The sequence below is a fragment of the Ziziphus jujuba genome, chromosome 9, assembly GCF_031755915.1.
Source record: "Ziziphus jujuba cultivar Dongzao chromosome 9, ASM3175591v1".
In the NCBI taxonomy this organism is placed as follows: domain Eukaryota; kingdom Viridiplantae; phylum Streptophyta; class Magnoliopsida; order Rosales; family Rhamnaceae; genus Ziziphus; species Ziziphus jujuba.
In genome coordinates, this window is record NC_083387.1 from 7,849,513 (window position 1) to 7,863,302 (window position 13,790).

Consider the following 13,790-nt stretch of genomic DNA (forward strand, 5'->3'; position numbering starts at 1 on the left):
AGCGTTTCATTCCATTTGTTAACCCTTTTCTTTTTCTCTTTTTCGGTTGAGGTTAATTTGTATTACCATTTAGAATCTTCTGATTTCTCATATCTCAATACGAGGGGAGATTTTTGTAGAAAAATATAAATACTATCTGAAAATATGAGCCTGTCTGGTTATTAGATTTTAAACAGTTTTTTATTTTATAAAATAAAAAATTATTTTCAAAATAAAAAATTATTTATTTGACCATAATTTTCAAAAACAATTTTAAAAAATAAATTAAAAATAAAAAATAAAATTTAAAAAATATTAAAATGATATTTTCTGTTTTTTGTTTTTTAGTTTTAAGAACTGTTTTTAAATATTATTGGTCAAATACTATTATTTTGAAAAAATAAATAAAAATAATTTGTTTATTTTTTTAAATAATATTTTAAAAATAGAAAATACAAACAATGAGATAATTTGCAGGTAATATAATTTTAGATTTCTCTACAGTGCAAATTACCTACAAATTTGATAACCATCACTCTGCACGATAATCGGTATAAATATGTTTTACCACTCGACGTATCCATACCATCTTCATCAGAAGTTAGAAATACTTACTACAACCAACCATACAAAATATAATCTATAGTTTCAACATAAAAGTTTTGAACAAAAGATCACATTTTACTTGGGATAAATGTAAAAATCAGCTCAAAAAAATAACAAAAAAATAAAAAAAGACATTGCCAACCTCAAAATGGTTACAATTCTTTAAATAATTGAAAATTTCAAAATATTCTAACTTATCATGTCGCATGCCAGAAAAGATTAAAAAAATGGATAAATCCTGCAATATAGATATCTGCGGAAGTTATGTACAGAGCTAATCAAATTATCTTCATGCCACAAGATGCCATGGTCTGAATAAGCTGAAGAGTGAAAATGACTCTCTAATATAATTTTCTTTTTAACTCGGAAATGAAGAGTTTTTTACAGTGAAGGTGAGTGGAGTGCAAACCTATCCTTAAATTGCTATTGTTTTAAGAGAGAAAGAAAAGAAGAACAAGAATTTTATGATACCTTGTTTGGTAATGGTTGGGTTTTAGTTTTTGATTTTTTTTTTAAAATAGTTTTTTTTTTTTTTCAGACAGTAGTTAATTAATTTAATAAAACACAAAAACATTTGAATAACCGAACTACACAAATTTATTTTTTTTTCCCACTTTTTTTCAATTTACTTATAAATGAGGGGCTATGACATAGCCTTTAAAGTTTGAACAAATAAAAGGACGTTGAATTTATCAATTTACTGTGAGCACTTGTATCATCTCCTTTAACTATGTCTAACAGTACAAGTAAATGTTTATATTACATTACTGAATAATAAAGAATTTATTTAGGTTAATAATTATGATTATAATTTGTTCTTAGCATTATTTCCATTTTATCAAATATATATGTGTGTATATATATATATATATATAAATATATATGTAATCCATTTGAATAAAAGCCAAGGTCCAAAGAGCCCAGTGCTACGCCACTCGCAGTCTCTACGCTGAAGAAGAAGAAGAAGAGGAGCAGCGTAAAATGTGTCTATTGCCACTCCGGAAGTGGAGAACCATTATTACCTCCGTCTTACCTCCATTATCGTCAGCTCAAAGCTTCCGATCAGACGCGGCTTTGGAGGCTCTGGCGAAAGCTTCCATAGACAAAGTCCCAAATTTGGTTCTGTACAACTACCCATCCTTCTCAGGAGCATTCTCGTCTCTTTTCGCTCACCTCTTTCATTCCCGTCTCCACCTTCCTTGCCTCGTTTTGCCTCTCTCTTCCGTCGAGCCCTTCAGGTCCCCAACTCAATTCCACACCACCCCCCCCCCCCCCCCCCCCAAAACACACTATTTCCCTCCGCCTCTTGAAGATTTTGCTTTTTCTTATTTACATTTTTTTATTTTTTTGTTCTCTTCGTAATTGTTTTCAGGGTTGAGGATTTATGTATCCAAGGACTTGAGACTTGCTATCTTCTTGATTTTATTGGCCCAAAAGGATTTGCGCAGGAGCTTTTGCGGCGATCTTCATGCAAGTGAGCTCGAGTTTCATTCACATTTAATCTACTTGTTCGGCTTCCTTTTTTTTTTTTTTTTTTTTTTATTCTTAACTGTTTGTTGAATTTAGGATAATAGGATTTGATCATCGAAAATCTGTGCTTCAACATATAACCTCCGGGGAAGAATTTCCTGAGAACCTTAGATTTCATGTGAATGTTGAGAAGAGCAGCTCCACTGCTGTGTACGAATACTTCTCTGCTAAACTTAACGATACAAACTGTTCTAATGTGAGTGGAATTTCAGTTTTTTTCTTTCAGCTTGTGGTTTTTTTTTTTTAATTTTTATTTTTTCCTAATTTATAATATGTAGCTCCATGATGAAGATTTTTTTTTTCTCGAAATTTAGGGGATGGCTACTAATCTGTTAGAGACAAAGGATAGAGAACGTGTGGAAGTGGTACTCAAGTATATTGAGGATGGAGATCTTCGCCGTTGGAGCTTACCAGATATTAGGGCATTTAATACTGGACTTGGTGAATGGCGCTCGAAGTTGAATTGCATTACCAATCCATATATGTATGAACAGGTTTGGAAATTCAATAGCTTAAATCTTTCCTCAGTTTCCTATGAAATAATTTGTATAGTGATTATGGTTTTAGGTTTACACAAAATGTTGCATTACTTTTATTGAATGTTATCCTAGCTTATGGTTTGACCATCCTCGTTTCGACATACCCAAGTATTAGTCTTTAGTTATATTGCTTTACCAGTTGCCACTATATCATGATCTACAAATGTGAATAAAAACAGAATGGCTTTGTAATTGCAATTTTTGAAACTTACAACCTCATCATCTCAGCCCCAAAATACTTATTGTCTGATCTTTATCTTGTTTTAGTTCTGAAGTCTCTCTAACTTGGTTCTGATATTCCTTTTTGCAGTTACTGGAAATAAGTGCTGTGGGTTTAATTGCTAAGGGAAATTCTTATATTTCTAGTCGTCAAAAAGCTGCAGAAAAGTTGCTGAATAAGGTTTTCAAAGTCAGGTTGGGCAGGGGATTTTATGGGGAGTGTCTGGTAAATTATTAATTTCTCCTTCAAACTGTCATCCATGAGAAATAGATCTACATTTTAATATCTTGTCTTCTTTTATCATATGAGCTTGACATTTTAATATCTTGTCTTCTTTTATCATATGAGCTTTACATTTTAATATCTTGTCTTCTTTTATCATATGAGCTTTTGTAGCAATATTCTAATAAGTGCTTGCTCTTCATTTCATGGAATAGTTTCTTGCTTTTTAATTATATTATGTATCTCTGTATGTTTGGGTATCGTACAACTTAGATTCTCACTTCTAGTCCATTCTTCTGACTTTGTCTTTGAAAAGTTCTTGACAAATATTTTTCCTTTTTGTTGTGGTTAGGGAGTCAGAGCAGATGGGAATTCTGATTTAAGTAATGAAATTGGCAAGCAACTTAGCATAAAAAGTGCTGCAGCTGGTCTAAGGTAATTTAATTACAAAAGTTGTGTTTCTGGGATACTTATGTCTGTTTTTTTAAGGAGAATTTGCTCCATGAGTTTGGCTTAGTTTACTTTGTAGTTAAGGCTCAATGAGTTTGTCTTAGTTTACTTTTTAGTCAAGTTTTAACTTTGTGCTTGCTCAAGATATATATTTATATTCAATTTTCAGAATAATATGAATTAGAGGCAATATAGCAAATCTGTTAAACATTTCATTGACTAATTTACTTCTAAATGAATGAAAGAATACTAATTCCTTGGCAGCAACTAGTATTGGTTAGGATCACTTGTTAAGTCCTTAAAGGGGCAGAACCACTTGTTTGGCTAGGTGTTTGCTTTATATTTGCTTTTGCCCATATATAATGGTGCACAAATGGGGAGATGAAATTTCTTTATATCGTGGTTACTCGGTCTTTTATTTTGATAATAAATTTCAAGTTACAGTTCCCATCATGACGTATTAGTGTCATATATCTAACATCTCGCTTATCAATTGATTCCTAGTAATGTTTTATGGCTCCTATTTGTAATGCTTCCCATACTTAGATATGTGTTGGTCTTCTTATTACTATTGAATTGTTTTTGTTTGTAGAATAGTAAATCTTTTAATTTGGTATTATCACCATGATGTCTCTGATTATTTTAAGATTGTGGTTATTCATGGTACCAGACCTATTGGAGCTGTTATATTCATGCAACGGAATAATCTCAAAATGTGCTTGAGGAGCACTGATGATGCTACTGATACCTCTGAAGTTGCAAAGGTAACATCAGTATTCATTTTCCATGCAACTATACTTTTTTCCTTTGTAAATATTGAATTATGTGCTTAACAGTTTAGTTTTTTTATGGATATTAAATTATGAAGGCATACGGTGGAGGAGGCTCTTCATGTTCTAGCTCCTTTATAATAAGGATGGATGAATATAACCAGTGGCTTTCTTTACATTCATCATGAGCATATCAAGGTGCTGAAACAATACCCTTCACTCAATATTGAAAAATGATACCATCAGATTTTATTTCTCATATATGTCTCCTTGTACCTTTCATATCTCAACTACAAGTGAATATTTCTTAACATCTCATTGTCCATTTTGTATTTGTTATTTTCTAATACTGAAATTTAAATTGTTTTATTATTCCTGTATGTGTGTGTTCGGAGAGGAGGCTATATAGATTCAACTGTGTTTTCCCAAGTGCTTGATATGGGAAGCTATTTGTTTAATTCCAGTTAGCATAAATATCTTCAGTTGATACTTCAGAATCCTCGGCTTCTGTGATGGTCTTAAATATTAGAAGCTTTAGTTCTGGTTGTGGATTGGAACTAAAAACCACCCAGACACTATAAAATTGAGGTTAAGCAAGTTTATATGGCTATGAAAGCTCCTAGTGACAGATTTTCCACTCTTAAGGAAACATGGTGTCCTAAAATTTCTCCTTAAGCACTTTTATTTTCAACTCAGGAAAGAGGTAATAGATTTATGTCAATTGGTACTGCATGTGGTAAAGCAAAGTAAGTGCTCAATTTTTTTGAGTTAGGAAAGGTGTGAAGCAGCGCACAAAAATAGAGAAGAATATATAAAAATAATAACTATTGTGATACGTACAATTTCCAATTTTTATGCATTAAATTTTATCCTCCTTTTATTGTGTTTCTGATATTGATATGTAAAATTCTAATGGGAATCATGAGTAACAGAAGGGGTAGAGAACCTTTAGTTCAATGGACAACCATCAACTACAATGCCTCTAGCAGTTGGACAGGTTGCTAATGGACAGTGTTCACCCTCTGTGCCCCACCATGTCAAACTTTTATCCTCCACACCAACAGAAAAGTACAGTAACACTCCCATGAAAGCCACACCAGCATCGAGTGCTGCTGAAAGAACGTAATTGTACCTCTGCCACCACTGCTTCCTGTAGCGGAAGACAAAGAAGTTGAAAATTGTTCCTACTAAAACCCAGGAATTGTAGTTCAATGGTGTTGCTGGTGGCATCATTGCTGTTGCTCCTAGAAGGACTGGAAGGTTAATCAGCGGTATCCAAGATTGCTTAGGGAATGCTTTATGCATCAGCCAAACAATAATGGGTCCTACTGCACCTCCAAGGAAGAACCAATTCATGGATGTATAATTTCCATGACGTCCAAATATTCTTTTAGGTCCCACCAAACCCCATATGACAGATGCATCAAAGAAGACTCGGTCACCAGGGCATGTCCACGGACTATTTGGGGGAAGGAGTTCATCCTGGCATATGTTCTCTATAGAGTTCAGCAACCACCAGGCTACTGCAAGGTTGACGTTTCCAGCAAGAATTGTTCCTATGAACTAGGCATTCACATGGGCAAATGCAAGAATGGAAAATATCAGCATTTTATTCTCTTTTTATTCTTTTTTGGTGAATATATCTGCATGTATTCTATGAAAAAGTAATGCTGTAAATTGTATAAACATAACTCAATTTAATTTGTGCAGATAGAGAGCTAGGCGGAGAGACCATTTAGTTTTTAGAAAGTCAGAATAACCAATTCCTAGTTTAAATTAATAATATCGTAGTTTTCAATTATGCACACCTGAATTTTTGGGATTAAGGCTTAAATTATATGGCGTTCAATAGTTTTCTCGTACTAATATTTTTTTGAAGATTATTATATCTGAGACTGTACCATCTGCTTAACAGTATGGGTATTATTGGAACTTCACATGTTCTGTATCAGGTACATTTCTAACAACTACTTTTTTTATATTGTTCTAGATCATTATCCTCCCCTCTCAGCCTGTTGTAGGGTATGCAATGAGTACTAGTTCTACTGCTTTATTGATGGTGTTAAATAAGAATGTACCTGAACTAGGAACATTGATCTTGGTGGGATCTTCATGTAATGTCCTAGCTTGAAATCATTGAGAAAGGAGACAGCCTGCGACATGCTCATATAGCCATACGTTTTGAAGCATACATTTGCAATTGGTCTCCCAGGTAATATCACACCCATAACATACTCTGTTATTATATTTAGCCCAGGAGTCTGTATATCGGTTCATATGGAGATCAGAACATTAGCAGGAAGCACATAGATGGTGAAAAGAAGATGTGGCAACATTGCTTTTTGTAGTACAATGAAAATAAATTCACTTCAGTTGCAATTGAAGAAATGCAAACTAATAGCTTTATTTGATTAGAATTGGTTTAATCAATCAATAACGAGCAGCTTTTAGATATCTAAAATTCTATGTGATTATACTTCAGTATGGTATGCCAAGCATATTACTTAAATGAGAAAATTTTCACTTGCCTGGTTTGTTGTTGCAGTTATAATGCTGATCGGAAGGGTGAAAGTAAGGGCCATTGCACCAGCAAAGAGGAGTCCCCACCATGGCATCTGAACCTGGTTATTCAAAAAGATGCAGAGTGCTAGGGAAACTGCCAACGTCACAGTAAGCAACAAGTAAAACCACCAAGAAGGTATGTCCTTGTATCTTCTCATCAATTTTGTATGGATATCCTCCTTTCCTTTGTAAGAAGCACGATACCTCTCATAGATTTCCCTGTATGTTTTATGGTAAAGCAAACGTGTCTATTTTGAATACGATGAATTGGATAAGGGAGGAGTTATTTTGGTTGTTAATAACTAAACTAGTTGTACTTAAAATAATTCAATTGAACTGCTATTAGTAAAAAGGAATTCTCATACTAAATCTGATCCAAGTGAATTATCATATAAAAAATATTGTAATCATCAGTTAAAGAATTTCAGAGTATTACCTTCCATAGAAGAAGGCAACATGTGTAAGTGTGGATGCAATGGTGGCAAAACCAAATCCATAAGTGAGGGCAAAAAACATGCTTAAATGAATTCTTCCTTGTTCCTCATATGTTGTTAAATCTAACTCGAACTTGTTATTTACAATAGCTGATATATTGTAAGCTTGACCTTGTTCTGTAAACAAGTGTGAGGAGAAAATTGGAAACTTGTGTGCGCCATACAAGTCTAGGCCCCAGTATGCTAAAGGGATGACAATGTATATAATCAGTGTATAGCCTGCAAACACATTGGCAATGGAAAAGAAAGGGCTGATAAGGGGGCTGAACAAGAAGGATGCCACAGCTGACCAGTCGAGTGTGAAGGCTCCAAGTCCAAGGCCTCTCATGCCTGAGCCTATCTGCTGGGCTGTAACAGACTTGGAGAATATCCAGCAAACCCATGATATGTTGGTGAGTGTTGAGAACAGGTACCCTGGGACAGCATACCATGTAAAGCTGCAAATTAGAGCAATTACAAAGAACTTTGCCCTTGACATGCGCCGCTTGTCTTTCTCATGCAAAGCCCTGCAAGTTGAATATGTTCAAGAATTTATTATAAATTAGATGGCAATAGACTTTAGTCTGTACTGATCCAGCACCGAATTGTTTTTTTTTTTTTTTTTACCAGGATGATTATGGTAGCCAGATTATGTGCACTACACCAAGTTCATGAGATTATTGATTCGTTCAGATTGTCTAATTTTCAAATTTTAATCTTCTTTTGAATATAGTTTTTTCCAGTTTGGTAGCAGTTGGGAAAGTAAAATTGTCAGAATACTATTAGGTTGCTATAGATATAGAATAATGAGCTTATTTTCTAGTCATAAGCACTGCCTCCTGCTACTACATCGTATCTTCATCATTATCATTATCTTTACATCATTAGTGCTGCAAATATCTAGTGTGGAAAATTGTTACTTGTCTTTATTCGAACTTTTTGTTTGGTAGAATCTAATTGATGATGAAGTTGAAGGTGGATATGGTGGAAAATGGGTCCAATTTTCCCGGATTCGTGGGCAAAATCAAAGGGCTAAAATTTGGAAGTCAATAATATATATAGGTCTTAATCTTCCATCATCCATCGGTCAACAATGTCAACTTATTTAATTTTCCGTTCGGAAACTTGCGGCTGCCATATGAGCTTGCCCAGAGTATGGTTTTGACTTACTATCCCAAACTAAGACTGCGTTTACCACATACACAACACGCATACTTTCAACAAATATTGTGGTGGCCTATATATGCTTTGATAATTTTATTTTATTCTTTTTCCATTTACTTGACTTTGATTAATTTTAAAACTATTTCATCAAATAATGTTATTAACTAAATATTAATCCTCTCATCTGATTCCAAATCCAATTGATACATCCGAGTTTTGACTTTTGAGTGACTTAAAAGAAAAAACTCGTGGGTGCCATCTGTGATCCCGCCGGAAACAAAAGCCCGTCAGCCTGACTTTATGGCGCTGATACAGAGACAAAAACAACTGGTGTGGTTTGCCCGTGACCAAGTGTGAGGTGACAGCATTTGCATTTTTGGTTTTATAATAATAATAATATAACTTTTTTTTTTTTTTTTTGGGTAGATATTTTTCTTCATGGTAAAATGTTTTTTTTTTTTTTTTTGGTAGATATTAATAAAATAAACGTTAATACAACATCATCTCCAACCGTTTTTCTCACAATTTTTAATACCGCTCCCACCATAAATTTTTTAAAAAATATATGTCAATATAAATCTTCAGAAAGTTTAATTTAATGAAACTTTGGGTCTAACATTGTGATGGGTGTGGATTCCGAATATTCTTGCCAAAACTTTTCTAAAACAATAACTACAATATATTTTATATACATAACCATTTTACTTTAAAGTCTGAAGGAAAGAAGAAGACAGAGCAAGTTCTTCTAGTACATACCGGAAAAGTGAGACCTGAACGAGAGTGTTGGGCCACCACATATGAGCGGGTTCAACCACGTATTTCCTCAATAACCCGGCCCAACCATATCCTAAAACCTGAAAAATTCACATAAGTTCACATCTACCTCGTATACTACTAATAAATGATAAGGAAATTGATGGAACATCAACCAGCTCAGCTTCTTTTCTAAAAAAAACAAATTAAAGTAACCTTTTCTTCTTTTCTTTTTTTCTTTTTGATTCTCAAAACAAAGAAAACAGTTTCAGAAAGTGAAAGAAACAAAACTTACCTGGGTAGTGATAATAAGAAGCCAACTAGCCAGAAAAGAGATATTGCGGCGATAAAACGCTTTGATTATGTTAACAATACTAACTGCATAAGCCGAACCAGATCCGAATGCACTCCCAGCATTAGCAAATATGGAAATGAGCACGTGCTCCTTTATGTTAAACGGACCCGGGTTTAAAGAAAACCTCCTCAGCCCAAACCCGGGTAGTCCGAACTGGGTGGTGGGGAGAGTTTTGGCCAAGAAGTGGCCAATAGGAAGGGTGGCAATTTGGACGGTGATTTGGGTAATGATTAGGGGCTCAGTTCGGTAGGCGAAGAACTGGTTGAGAAAAGAGAGGAGAGCACAAGAGAAGAGGCCCAAGAACCACATTCTGAAGGTCCATACTGGAAGTGTTGGGTCATCGTTGTTCGTTACGGTTAGCCGGACTTCTTCGATGGGTGAAATGTCGTCGTCGTCGTCGATGTCGGTGACGGCAGTGATGTGTTTATCACCAGGGACGTTGGTGGTGGTGGTGATGGTGGCCATGGAATATGGATGAGTAAAATTAAAGAGAAAAAAAAGATGGAAGATAAGAGTGAAGATAAAGTTGGTGGTACCCTTAGGTAGTGGGGGTTTATATTGTCTGCATGTGAGGACTTGACTTTAGTTAGTACAGTGTTTGTGGAAATTAAAATGTGGTGGAGGCCTGGAGGGGGGCGCTCTTTAGGCCCTGTTTAATTAGCTGGAAACCTTGAATAATTTAAAGTAGTCAAATTCCGTATGCTACTCAGACAGTCCAAATGGGATATAATATATATATATATATAATTTTTCTTTTTTTAATTCCGAAGAAAAAAGATATCTACTGACAATGGGAATCAGATCGTAGTTCTGATCATGCGGCATTGCTATATAGGTTTGGCATTACATGCTATCCTTTTAGCTTGCTTGACGACGAGGCTAGGCTTGCAAGATGAGAGCTATAGCCTATAGGTTTGAGATTCACTTCATTCACCCATAAAAGAAAGATTCACTTCATTCTTGGAGAATTTTCTATAAGAACAACCCATATATGTACGGATTTAATATTCTAAATTATTTATAAAGAAGAATAGTTATTTATAACCATTAAATTTTACGGATTATACAATGATTATAGATAATTTTTCTTTTTTATACTTTTTTACAATATCAAAACAGTATATATATAATTTAAAAATTAAATGATTTGTTACCAATGAATAATGTGTGAAATTCTTGATGATTATCAATTAAAAGTCCGAAGCAAAAAATTAAAAATGAAAATTAACGCTAGCCATTGCATTTGCTAAGCCACAAGTGTGGATGTGGATATGTTTGCTAAGTCTGGGTATATTTATTTTTTGTAAATTTTCAATGGGGAAACCTCCAATGAACTTGGTCTCAATCCTTGCCATTATTAATCTTATGATTTTTATTTAATTATTTATAGCCCAATTATTTTATAGGACCTTTTTCAATTGAAGAACTTTACCCAAATTACTAAATTGACCAATCGCTCACCAAAATATTTATTTATTAATCTTCTTTACTCGCAGAAAGAGTGAAAGGAAACAAGAAAATAGACTTTACATTAAAGAGATTATTAAAATGGAAAGAGTGAAGACAAGTTGGTGGAAGTGTCATGGGGGTGCGGGGGGGTTTATAAACTTTACATCATTGCATGTGAAGATTTGAAGTTATTATAATTATTTTGGGGGAGGTGGGGGACTTTACATGGTGGAGCCGTGGAGGGGCTGTTTTTGGGCTTTTAAATTTAGCTGAAAGCTTTTAATAACTTCGAAAAAAAATAGAGTTTATGCTTCTTGGCATTTTTTAACCAAAATTTGGAGATTTTCTATAACAATAACCCATGAATCTACAAAAAATGGTCGTTGCCAATAAAATAATGTGTAATATTCTTGATGATTATCAATTAAAAGTTGAAAGCCAAAAAAAAAATAAAAAATAAAAAATTAACGCCATCTATTGCATTTGCTAACCACAAACGTGGATATGATGGTTTAGATTTTTTAGTCCAAGAGAGGCAAACAGATATAATATGTGTATGGTTATTTTTATAAATTTTCAATGGAGGAAAACCTCCAATAAAAGCTGGTCCCATTCCTGGCCATTATCAAACTTGTGATTTATTTAATTAGTGATAGCCCAATTATTTTATATGTAGGACCTTTTTCAATTGAAGTCTTTGCCCAAATTTACTAAATTGAAGATCACTTTCTAACATTTATTATATGCATCGTTTTACCTTGACTTCCACACAAAAACATATATTTATTGATAGTCATTTAAAATCATAAATAGTATTTTAGTTATTTATTTATATTAATGTTATTTACCCAGAAAATATTGAAAAAAAAAATCCATGCATAAATGAATGGTGAGAGAAGGGAAGATTCAAAGATGGAGAATCCCTAACTAGAATTTCTGTTAAATAGCATTATTATATCATATGTATCATTCTGGTCATGTGACCCAATTGCAAGCTGTATGTATGTATGTATACATATGTTTTTATGTCTAGTCATGATCTTCATGTTTTCATGAAACACAGTTATCAATATATATGTATATATATTCATTAAATAGTGATGCTGTCAAATAATGTATAGGTACTGTCCCTTTAAAGCCTACTTGATCTTTAAGTATTTTCTACCCTCATACAGCTTGTATAGGCTTGCACTTATCCACTTTGATGTCTTGTTACCAAAAAAGAATAAAAAATAATAATAAAAAAAATCCTTGGATGTCCATGAAATGTCTGTATTAACCTTAATTTTATATGAAATATTCTTCCCCCAAGAAAGAGTATGCTTTGTTTTTCCTAATTAATCCCAGCCAATCATCTGTATGGAGAGCTGGAATGCATAAATAAGTACGATTTTTCATAAAACTGATCTACCTTAATACTATTACTAGGTGAGGAAAGAAAGAAGAGAAGAGACATTGTTGAATAATCCCAAAAGGACCTTTTCCTTAACAAAGACGAAGTATATTTTTCAAACATTTTAATTATAAAAATAACTGGCACAATTTTGAAGAAAACAAATTTATCATTGTTGTGTGGGTTATGGAATTGAAAGATTTTATTCTTTTTTATTTTACCTTTTATCTCTTATAACTTGCAAAGGACAAACAATAATTACCAAAAAGAAAACATAATTATCAAAAAAAGACAGAGAAAAAAAAAAATCAAAATCATTTTCCTATTTACAGGTGGCGATGATGTAAACGGTCTGGTCACATTGTTCAATACTGACAATCCCAGATTGCTTGAAATCAGAATTAATGAGATGGCCATCCATGTCATATGTTAATGGAGATGATGATCACGGTGGTCTTTTTTTTTTTTTTTTTTTTTTTGGGGCTTTAATTCAATTTTTGAATAGTATACATTGATAATGATTCTCACTTAGACTTTCAGCCAAAAACATGATCCTCACTTGACTTTTGCATGATGAAATTGGTTCCTATGGCATATTAATATTTTAGTGAGAAAAAAAGGGCAAAACACAATGTCATGATTTTGTTTTTCTTGATATATAAGTCTGGAGAATATGAATACGCGTCTTTGCCTGGGTCAAACAAGCATAGATCTGATCGGAGACTAATGTTTTTTTTTTTTTTTTAATTTATTGTATTTTAGTTTAGTCTATGGATCAAAAGATCAATTTATGTAAACTTAATATTTCCTCTAATAATAATTTTAAATTTGAATTATTGTGATGAAAATAAAATAGTCTATTTCCATCACAAATGTAACTTTCACAATATATATAGGTTATATTTATATAAGACTGATTTTACCATTGCTTATCATCCACGATGCTGACAAGGGAATGACAGCAATATTTAATTATAAACTTGAGGTTTTGGGGTAATTAAGGACTAGTGTGAAATTAATCAGTAAAGTTATTTGAGTTTCCACGATGAAAGAGACATTTTTAGATTTTCTCATATATATAAGTCCAATGATGTGAGAAAATTAAAAGTCTATGTTTATCTGTCTGAAAAAACTTTGATTTTCCACTGTGATAATGTATGCAAAAGATACCATTTCTCTGTATATTTTCAAATAATTTTGATAGCAAAGCCTTAGAGATGAAACCAAAAAAGCTTGACCATTTGTCATTATGCAGCCATCAATCGGTTTCACATTAATAATCCATTAAGACTTAAAATAGTATCAGATACTGCTGCATACTTTTT

The 13,790-nt window shown here is 33.2% G+C and overlaps 2 protein-coding genes across 3 annotated transcripts; one reads left to right on the plus strand and one right to left on the minus strand.

Moving 5' to 3' along the window:
• Nucleotides 1-1,466: 1,466 nt before the first annotated feature.
• LOC107426513 (uncharacterized) lies at nt 1,467-6,445 on the plus strand. 2 transcript variants are annotated; one of them, XM_060820370.1, is made up of 9 exons: nt 1,467-1,823; nt 1,958-2,059; nt 2,152-2,311; nt 2,430-2,609; nt 2,965-3,099; nt 3,449-3,531; nt 4,217-4,310; nt 4,415-4,514; nt 6,307-6,445. In XM_060820370.1, exons 1-8 carry the CDS (start codon nt 1,567-1,569, stop codon nt 4,502-4,504), a joined length of 1,101 nt encoding a protein of 366 aa, XP_060676353.1. In that variant the 5' UTR covers nt 1,467-1,566; the 3' UTR covers nt 4,505-4,514; nt 6,307-6,445. The 2 variants fall into 2 exon arrangements, with proteins under 2 accessions (XP_060676353.1, XP_048336571.1); XM_048480614.2 differs by lacking the exon at nt 6,307-6,445 and adding an exon at nt 5,249-5,377.
• On the minus strand, nt 5,097-10,249 carry LOC107426717 (oligopeptide transporter 4). Its single transcript, XM_016036964.4, has 6 exons — nt 9,564-10,249; nt 9,272-9,369; nt 7,315-7,878; nt 6,845-7,097; nt 6,395-6,577; nt 5,097-5,879 (listed from the first exon to the last, which is right to left on the minus strand). Exons 1-6 carry the CDS (start codon nt 10,086-10,088, stop codon nt 5,265-5,267), a joined length of 2,238 nt encoding a protein of 745 aa, XP_015892450.3. The 5' UTR covers nt 10,089-10,249; the 3' UTR covers nt 5,097-5,264.
• Between the last annotated feature and the right edge of the window lie 3,541 nt (nt 10,250-13,790).

What these genes read in the sequence shown, in the direction of transcription:
- LOC107426717 (XM_016036964.4), bottom strand. Translation starts at nt 10,088, where the DNA reads ATGGCCACCATCACCACCACCACCAACGTCCCTGGTGATAAACACATC. An exon ending in GTTCAGGTCTCACTTTTCCG is followed by an intron (nt 7,879 to 9,271) that starts GTATGTACTAGA and finishes TTCAACTTGCAG; the next exon opens with GGCTTTGCATGAGAAAGACA. An exon ending in GATCAATGTTCCTAGTTCAG is followed by an intron (nt 5,880 to 6,394) that starts GTACATTCTTAT and finishes GTGAATGCCTAG; the next exon opens with TTCATAGGAACAATTCTTGC.
- LOC107426513 (XM_060820370.1), top strand. Translation starts at nt 1,567, where the DNA reads ATGTGTCTATTGCCACTCCGGAAGTGGAGAACCATTATTACCTCCGTC. An exon ending in TTGCGGCGATCTTCATGCAA is followed by an intron (nt 2,060 to 2,151) that starts GTGAGCTCGAGT and finishes TGTTGAATTTAG; the next exon opens with GATAATAGGATTTGATCATC. An exon ending in AGTGCTGCAGCTGGTCTAAG is followed by an intron (nt 3,532 to 4,216) that starts GTAATTTAATTA and finishes TCATGGTACCAG; the next exon opens with ACCTATTGGAGCTGTTATAT.